Here is a 9,434-nt window from a genome sequence, read left to right on the forward strand (position 1 = left end):
TTCCTTTTCCTCCCGGCTCTACCTCCTCCCCCCAGCAGCACAGGGGGCAGGGACTGGGGGAGTGCAGGTCAGTTCATTCCGTGCTGTTACTGCTGCTTCTTTCTTAAAGGAGAAGGAGTCCTTACACCCTTTTCCCCTGCTCCAATGGATCCCCTACCCACGAGGAAAAATCCACAAACTTCTCCAACGTGAGTCCAGCCCACTGGAAACAATCCTTCCCCACAGATTGCTCCGGTGTGGGCTATACCACAGTCTCGGGTACTTAGGGAGCTGCAGCCACTCGCTCCGGCGTGGGTCGTCACGAAGACTCCAGATGCCTTTCTGCCTTGCCGTGCCCCCAACACGACCATCCTCGGGCTCAGGCATCTTCTCCCCACGGGCTGCGAGTGGGTCGCTGCTCCACCGAGGCCGTCCTGGTTGCAGGGGGGCAGCCTGCTATCTCACCATCAGCCGCAGGGGAAACTCGGCTCCAGCACACCTCCTCCCGCTCCATCCTCACTGACCTGCTGTCGATGCAGCTGTTTCTCTCAGATCTCAGTCCTCTCCAGGTGAACTCAGCCCAGTGGGCACCCTGGGAGTGGGGTGCCCCCGAGTTCCCCAGCTGGCTCCGCCACCGCCATCCTCCGTGGGCAGCGCCGGCCCGACGCAGGCAGCCGCCCGGCCGGGAGCCAGGGAGCGGGGGCAGTGCCCTCCTCCCTTCTCTGGTCGATCCTGGGCGAAGCACCTTTTCCGGTCCCTTTGTCCCGACTTAAATAGGGCAATTCGCAGAGGCGCCCTATTGGCTCAACCCCGAGGGGGATGGCAGTCTGATCCGGTGGCCAGAACTAAGCCTAACCCGGATCCAAAACCGGGGAGGTCGCAGGGAGCAAAATCCCTCTCCTGCCACCAGAACCACCCCCCCCTCCACATCAAACCATGACATTCCACCCCTCGCCTCTGCGAATTCCATATTTAGGCACAACCTTAGTTACAGAAAGAGAACACAGAGTTACAGAAAAAGAACACAGTATCAACAACTACATCGAAGAAGAAGAACAACACACATTTTACAAACAATCCACCCCTTGTCCCTTCACCAGTCACAACAATCAAAGTTTCCCAAGGTCCTTCTGTTTTTCAGCACTGTGAAGTCCATGTTTTGCCCGTTACCTCTCCCAGTCACTATTCTTATCTCAAATTCCTCGAGCCCCACGTTGGGCGCCAAAAGGACTGTCGTGGTTTTAGGCTGATCCAGCAACTAAAACTCACACAGTCTCTCCTTCTCCAATAAAGTAGAGAGGAGAGGGAAAAAAAAAACCAAAAGGACTGAGGGTTGAGGCAAGAACAGAGGGAGCACCCACCAACCATGGTCCTGGGCAAAACAGGCAGCGCTTTTCTCAAAGCAAAACAGTTTATTAATGATTACTTAGAAGGACAAAGGGAAATAAAAACCGATTACTTGAGAGGACAGAAAGAAACAAAACCAGATCTTAAAACCGACACCTTCTCCCCCCCCCACCTTCCTTTTCCTCCCGGCTCTACCTCCTCCCCCCAGCAGCACAGGGGGCAGGGACTGGGGGAGTGCAGGTCAGTTCATTCCGTGCTGTTACTGCTGCTTCTTTCTTAAAGGAGAAGGAGTCCTTACACCCTTTTCCCCTGCTCCAATGGATCCCCTACCCACGAGGAAAAATCCACAAACTTCTCCAACGTGAGTCCAGCCCACTGGAAACAATCCTTCCCCACAGATTGCTCCGGTGTGGGCTATACCACAGTCTCGGGTACTTAGGGAGCTGCAGCCACTCGCTCCGGCGTGGGTCGTCACGAAGACTCCAGATGCCTTTCTGCCTTGCCGTGCCCCCAACACGACCATCCTCGGGCTCAGGCATCTTCTCCCCACGGGCTGCGAGTGGGTCGCTGCTCCACCGAGGCCGTCCTGGTTGCAGGGGGGCAGCCTGCTATCTCACCATCAGCCGCAGGGGAAACTCGGCTCCAGCACACCTCCTCCCGCTCCATCCTCACTGACCTGCTGTCGATGCAGCTGTTTCTCTCAGATCTCAGTCCTCTCCAGGTGAACTCAGCCCAGTGGGCACCCTGGGAGTGGGGTGCCCCCGAGTTCCCCAGCTGGCTCCGCCGCCGCCATCCTCCGTGGGCAGCGCCGGCCCGACGCAGGCAGCCGCCCGGCCGGGAGCCAGGGAGCGGGGGCAGTGCCCTCCTCCCTTCTCTGGTCGATCCTGGGCGAAGCACCTTTTCCGGTCCCTTTGTCCCGACTTAAATAGGGCAATTCGCAGAGGCGCCCTATTGGCTCAACCCCGAGGGGGATGGCAGTCTGATCCGGTGGCCAGAACTAAGCCTAACCCGGATCCAAAACCGGGGAGGTCGCAGGGAGCAAAATCCCTCTCCTGCCACCAGAACCACCCCCCCCTCCACATCAAACCATGACATTAGTTTTAAAAGGCAAAAAAGCCCATTCCAAAACATGCGAAGGATCTTGCCAATCAGAATTCCACTGTGCAAGCATTGCAAAAGGTATCGGATCATCTATCAAAACAAAAACTTGCACTGATACAGTTAGATCGATTCTCCATACATGTTTCTGCATGATTGCCTGTTCTACCTCTTCAATCACCTGTTTTGCTTCTGGAGTTAGAACTCGTGGTGCAGAAATGTCCGAGTCCCCTTTTAACAACTCCAAGAGCAGTTGTAATTTGGAAGGCGTCAAGCCCAAATAAGGTCGGACCCAATTAATCATCCCTGCTAGTTTTTGTACATCATTCAGGGTTTTTACCTTTATTTGCAACTGAATTGGTTGTGGCATTACCGTTTGATCTAACGCCTTTATACCCAGGTACAACCATGGCTGCTGGCGTTGCACTTTTTCTGGGGCAATCACCAATCCATGGTATTGTAATGACTTTCGTGCTTCAGCCTCCATTTCAGCCAGCATTACCTGTGAAGGTGCGGCTAGTAAGATGTCATCCATATAATGATAACAATACCCTGATGGAAATGCAGCTCGAATAGGGCTTAAGGCTTTTGCCACGAACCACTGACAAATAGTGGGTGAATTTTTCATACCTTGTGGTAAAACTTTCCAATGATACCTTTTGGCTGGTTCACCGTTATTCACTGAAGGCACTGTGAATGCAAATTTCTCCATGTCCTGGTTAGCAAGAGGAATAGTAAAAAAACAATCCTTTAAATCCAATATTACAATTTCCCATTGCATTGGAATCATAGTTGGTGAGGGCAACCCTGGTTGCAAGGCCCCCATTGTTGCCATCACCTCATTGATTTTTCTCAAATCATGCAATAAACGCCATTTTCCTGATTTCTTTTTTATCACGAACACAGGTGTGTTCCAAGGGCTGTGAGTTTTTCTTGATTGAGGGGCCACTGGTTCACCCAAACAGGCTTTTCTGTTAACCATGTTAATGCCAGTGTGGGCTGTGTCACACCCTGCAGCACAGTGACCCCTGCTAAAAATCCGTTGTAATTTTCACCCCCCATTGTCCAAGGCAGTCCCTCCCCCACAAATTTAAGGGTGCTGTGGTCACATATGGTCTAATAGTGGCCTTCTGTCCCTCAGGGTTACTAATAAGGACAGGCTTGGCAGCCATAAAACTGTTAGCAACCCCCCCAAGACCCATTACTCACGCACTATTTGACACTAGAGGCCAGGTGGAAGGCCAGTCACACTGTGCAATGATAGTAACATCAGCTCCTGTGTCCAACAAACCCATTAGTTTTGTCTGCGATGGGGTTGCATGATCCATTGTAAGTGTGCACATCATTTGTGGTCTCTTGTCGGTGACAGTCTGGGACCAAAAAACAGATGGTTTCCCCGTAGATCCAAATCCGTTGTTGCCACGAACAGTTTGCTCTGTTTTAGGAACACAACTCACAAAGGGCACAAGTTGAGCAATTCGAGGCCCTTGAACAATAGTTACTGGTGGTGTCGCAGTAGATACCATAGCACAGATCTGTCCTGTATAATCAGCATCAATCAGTCCTACATGCACTATCAACCCTTGCAAGGTGCCACTTGATCGTCCTATTAACAAAGCACTAAGTCCTTTACCGATTGGTCCCCATGCATCCAAAGGCACTTTGTGAATTTGACAATTATTTATTGTTACCGTGTTGGCGATGGATACATCCATCCCGGCAGCTCCGACTGTCTTTCCTGATAGTTTGTCACATAAGTTTGCGGATTGGTCTGTGGATGTTGCATTGCTCCCGCAAAAGGGTTGCCAGGACTGTAGGGCATTTGTGTCTGCGCGCGCCCCCTCGCGCTCTTTTTGCCGTTTCCCGGAATTGGCTGACCGGTAGCATAAAACTTTGATCGACATTGTTTAGCAAAATTACCTATTTTTCCACATTTATGGCAAGTAACTGTCACTGAGCCATTAACTTTTCCGGCATTTATTGTCAGCCTTTGGCCTTTCAGTCCTGGGCACTCTGATTTTATATGTCCCAGGTTTCCACATCTATAGCACTTCTGCTCCTTAACATGCAAGGCAGCTAGGGGGGTGGCCAGTGCAGTCATTTTACGCTCTACAGACCAGACTTTAGCACACGCAGTAACCATTTCCTCTAAGGAGGGGTCCCCCAGCAATGTCTCAATAACTCCCTGACAATCAGGGTTGGCGTTATCTCTCATCAACTGCTTTGTTATCAGGGCTCGCAAACTGTTGTCAAATACTTGTTTTTCTATAGCCCCTTGCAATTTTTCCACAAATTGTAAGAAAGGTTCCCTGACCCCTTGTTTAATTGTTGAATACCTTGCCTTAGGCTCCGCCATTTCTGCCGTGCGCATCAAAGCTTGCATCCTTATTTGCTTAATTTGCACAAGAATTTGGGGATGCCACTGTGCTTGAATTGCCGGATTACTAAATATCTGACCCGTTCCCATCAACACATCAGTACCTACAGCGTGACAAGGGTCGCCTTGGGGCAATTGCATATTTTGCAATGCCTGATGATCAGCCAGTTGTTTCCAAACATTCATAAAAACCGAGTGCTGTACTGGCTGAAACATAATTTGAGCCAAATGTTGAAAATCATACGGCACCAATACCTCTAAACTCAATAATCGCAACAATTGCGTCACTGCTGGGGAATTCGGTCCATACTGAGCTACCACCTTCTGCATATCCTGTATAACTTTCCATGACCACCCCACATGTTGATTGGACTGATTAGAGCCCGGGAGGGCTAGCTCCACAGGGAATGCACTAGGCCCTCCCCCCACTTCCATCACAGACAGATCTTTATTGACCGGTGTCCCCAGTGTTTCAGTCAAGTCCCAGTCCCTGACCTCCATTGCCTTTTTCCTAACCACGTCCCAAAAATGTACTGCATTACGCGGCTGAACCGTCACTGTAGCAGGTGGCAACACCCACGACTGCGGTAAGGGAGGTCGATACGGTAGACCCCCCTGTTTTCCCACCCCCTTTGCAGAAACAGAGGGCGTCTCAGCAAAATCTGTTACGGAATCCTCCTCCTCATCACTCTCCGGTAAACGGGGATATACCTGATCCTGTATTTGTTCATCCTCTGTCGCCTTAATATCAGAGGAATTCAGTGGAGAAGAAGGGAGAGAGCATGTTTCGATATTAGGTTTTGCGTATTTTTCTTTTGCCTCTTGCAACTGCTGCCAAGGCAACTCATAGGGAGTAAATTTTTCCGCCGCTTTTAGCTGTTCTGCGGGGGATACGTACGCTCCCAGGGAGTCCGGCTCCACTAAACGAGCGAATTTCAGCAACCTTTTTCTCAGCTTAGGCACAGGCGGTAACCTCCCAGCTGAGCTGTCATTCACTTCAGAAGTCTCTCCCACAACCTCACTTACTGCAGAAGAGGTTATCGGAACAGAGTCCGTCTTATCCTCTGCTTTATCGTGCTCAGACTTTAAGTCTTTCAAGGCCTCTAAAAACGATCGCCATGTTGTCAATAAGTCCACAGCTTCTTTTTCCCCACTGGTAGCAGCATCAAATAGTTTCTTCCCCAGGGCTTGCCAAACAGACACGCTGAATGCTGTGGCAGAGTTTGCTTCAAGCCCTTGTCGCTGCGCCCACAATAACATTTTTTGGAGGTTATTATTAGGTACTTTCAGTCCTTTTCTTTTCAATATTAACGTCCACAAAGAATGGACGGCTTCCTCCTCCTTTGTGAGGCTATTTCCCATTATCCCGCTCCCAGCGGCTCACCTGTCCCAGGTGTCAAAGTCTAAGTCGATCCGGATCAATTCCCAGCTTCCCCGCCGCTCTCAAGCTACGCTGGGCTCCGTCTCCACCGCACTTCGCGCTGCAGTCCAAAAGTTCATGTCCTGGTGTATCACACCAGGGTCAGCAGATGTTGCTGTATGTCGCTGTTGAGACGGACACGACATACACAGGTTCAAGCAGTATTGATTTATTATATAATTAATCTAATCCTTGCAAGTTCCAGTACACCTTTATACTACTTCTAACGGTGCACGCGACATAAGCAATTAGGTGGTTGGTTAACTACAGCTGTTCACACGCCTTAGCCTAATACACGATTGGTGATCACGCGCTCTACATAACTTAAGCCAAATTCATTACATCACACAATTAGTGCAAAAACACAGTCCAGTCTCTTATCATACAGTTCCTCCTTACCTTACGGTTCCCTGGCTCTCCCAGGCACCTGCAAGTTGTTTTCCACTTCTTCTGTTCAGGGAGTTTTCAGATCTGCAGGGGTACACAGCAATTTCTCCAAGGCCAGTTTCTTCATCTTCTGTCCTGGGATCCACGGACCAGCCGTAGTTCCCACATTAGTCTATAGTTTGTGTTCATAGAAAATAAATTTTTCTTCATCAAAACTTTCCAAAGAACCAATTTTTCTACCGTATATAAGCTTCCAGATGACAAATTTTAAATTTGGAAAATTGCATCAAAAAGAAAACATTTACTGCAACTAGTTGTTTTCTCAAAGAAGCTTGAAGGGAGAAAAACATATCCCTTCCCTAATTAAGACAGTACTACTTGTAGGGATGATTTGGAAAATGTTTAGGTGAATGTTGCAACAGGAAGGCTTCAGGCAGCTCCAAGCAGACCAATGTTCTAATGCAAAAGCATCACACTCTACTCAAAGGCAAGCCCACACTCCTCCAAGGCTCAGGAGGAAATGCCTCGCCCCACCTTAAATAGTCAGGAGTCACATGGTTTACTAGATGGGTCAAGGCTATTGGTCACTTGACCATCCATCTCCCAGAGTGATTGGCTGAATGCTACAGCACCTGTTTCAAGGTAACTTTCCCAGTGTAACGAGCCACAGGTGTTTCTTAGTTAGCCTGCATAGGGAAAGAACTTTCACAGGATGCTGCAGCAGCCAAAAGATTTCCCCACAATTCCCCCTTTTTGTTTTAAGATTAATTTAAAACGGGCAAGGAGATTTTTCAGCAATACCATGGGAGATACATCTAGCAAACCAGTCATACATTCAGTTATTAATTCTAAAATTCTGACTCCGACAGAGACTTGACATTTAGTCTCTGCTTGTAGAAGGAACAGATTGATGGCTGATGTCATTATTTCCATTAGAAGGGTCATTTGATTGATGATCTGCGTTCTGGCCATCATTTGGATGTTGCCTGTTCTGTTTCTGATGTCGCAGGTCAGGGCAGACGCATCTTGTGGGTAGCCATTGTATCCCAGTATCTGTGGAAACACAAGCATACCCACGACCCCAAGCAATAAGCTCATATGGGCCTTCCCATGTCTTAGTAAGTAGGTCCCGTACCCAGACTTTCGCTCGGGGCAGGCGCGTCTCACCTGAAGACCGTAATGAAAGAAAGTGATTCAAAATAATGGGATTATTTGAATTTGATGGCACCGTAAGATGGTTAATTGTATATAACGCTTTTTCTAGGCGACACTGTGGGGTTTCTCCATGCATTCCCCCTTTTTGTTTTTCTAAAACATGCTTCAAGGTGCCATGAGCACGTTCAACAATGGCTTGGCCAGTAGAAGAGTGCGGAATACCCAAAGTATGATCTACACCCCATAGTTGTAAAAACTTCTGTGTCTTCTGTGAGACATAGGCCGGGCCGTTATTGGTTTTTATAGAAAAAGGCACGCCCAAGACCGCAAAAGCGAGTTTCCAATGGGCAATGACATCGCAACTTTTCTCCCCAGTATGAGCAGTTGCCCACATAGCTGAGGAGAAAGTGTCAATAGACACGTGCACATACTTAAACCTGCCAAATTCAGGAACATGCGTTACATCTGTCTGCCAAAGCTGCAGGGCCTTTAGGCCTCTGGGGTTTACCCCTGATGGCAGAGGTGTCGCAAGACCATGACAGTCAGCGCAAGCGCTGACAATGTCCCTAGCCTCAATGGGCGTTAAGTGGAACTGTTTCTGCAGGGTATGCGCACTTTGATGGAAGAAATTATGCGATGCCTTGGCTTGTGCGATTTTTATCAGGCTGAGGTGCTACTCAAGCAGGGTTAGCTAGCATGTCAGCCCTGGCATTGCCTTCTGTTATAAAGCCTGGCAAATTAGTGTGACTATGGATATGCAGGATGTAATATGGGTGAACTCAAGCTTGAATTGCACACCATAAAGTTTTTAATAGAGAAAACAGAGCCGCATTATTTACTTCTTTCAGAAGTGAACCACCTAAGTGTTGCATTATATCTGCCACATCAGCGGAATCAGTGACTAAATTCAAAGGTACCTGCAAGAACCGTTGAAAGGCCATGGCAACAGTCCTTAGTTCAACCAACTGGGCTGAGCCTGACTCCTGGCCTTCCAGCACCTGCCACTCAGATTCCTCCTTCCAGGTAACAATAGCTTTCCCGGTTTTCCCAGACCCATTGGTGAAGACAGTTGGTCCTTGTACTGGCACTTGGCTATTTTTTGGCCGCAAGGTAAAGCTTGTCGATCTTGCCAATTGCAGCAATTTATGGCTAGGCAGATGATAAGCAATTTGTCCTGAGCAATTTTCCAGCGCACTTTGCAGAGGAGCACTGTTAGTAAGGCTCCACTCAAAGTATTCCTGCTGTACTGGCAGAACAATTGTTGCAGGATCTGCTGCCATCAGTTGTAGACAGCGCTGACGGCATTTGATTATCAGACAAGCAATTAATTCAAATAACATAGATGCTGTCTTTTTTAGTTGATGCGGCAAAAAGACCCATTCCAGAATATGCAAAGGGGTCAGACCACTGTTTGTTCCATTGGCCAATGATACCTGTAGGATGAGAATCTGGAGTGGTAATAAAAACGGTAATGTCAATGGAGGGATCTACTCGGTAAACCTGACAGGCAGAAATGGCTTGTTGAACCTCCTCTAGTGCTCGTTGCGCTTCAGGAGTCAATTGTCAAGGTGAATTCAACTCGGGGTCCCCCTTTAAAATATTAAAGAGCGGCACAAGTTGCGCTGTGGTTAGCCCTACATAGGGACGTAACCAATTGATGATGCCCAGCAA

General features: G+C 48.6%; 1 protein-coding gene across 1 annotated transcript; it reads right to left on the minus strand.

Moving 5' to 3' along the window:
* Nucleotides 1–4,111: 4,111 nt before the first annotated feature.
* On the minus strand, nucleotides 4,112–6,163 carry LOC147526295 (uncharacterized). Its single transcript, XM_086630131.1, has one exon. The coding sequence runs from the start codon at nucleotides 6,161–6,163 to the stop codon at nucleotides 4,112–4,114; it is 2,052 nt and encodes a 683-aa protein (XP_086486257.1).
* Nucleotides 6,164–9,434: the final 3,271 nt, after the last annotated feature.

The sequence above is a fragment of the Tauraco erythrolophus genome, chromosome W (assembly GCF_009769465.1).
Source record: "Tauraco erythrolophus isolate bTauEry1 chromosome W, bTauEry1.pri, whole genome shotgun sequence".
Lineage (NCBI taxonomy): Eukaryota > Metazoa > Chordata > Aves > Musophagiformes > Musophagidae > Tauraco > Tauraco erythrolophus.

Coding starts and splice junctions, on each gene's coding strand:
- LOC147526295 (XM_086630131.1), bottom strand. CDS start 6,163: ATGGGAAATAGCCTCACAAAGGAGGAGGAAGCCGTCCATTCTTTGTGG.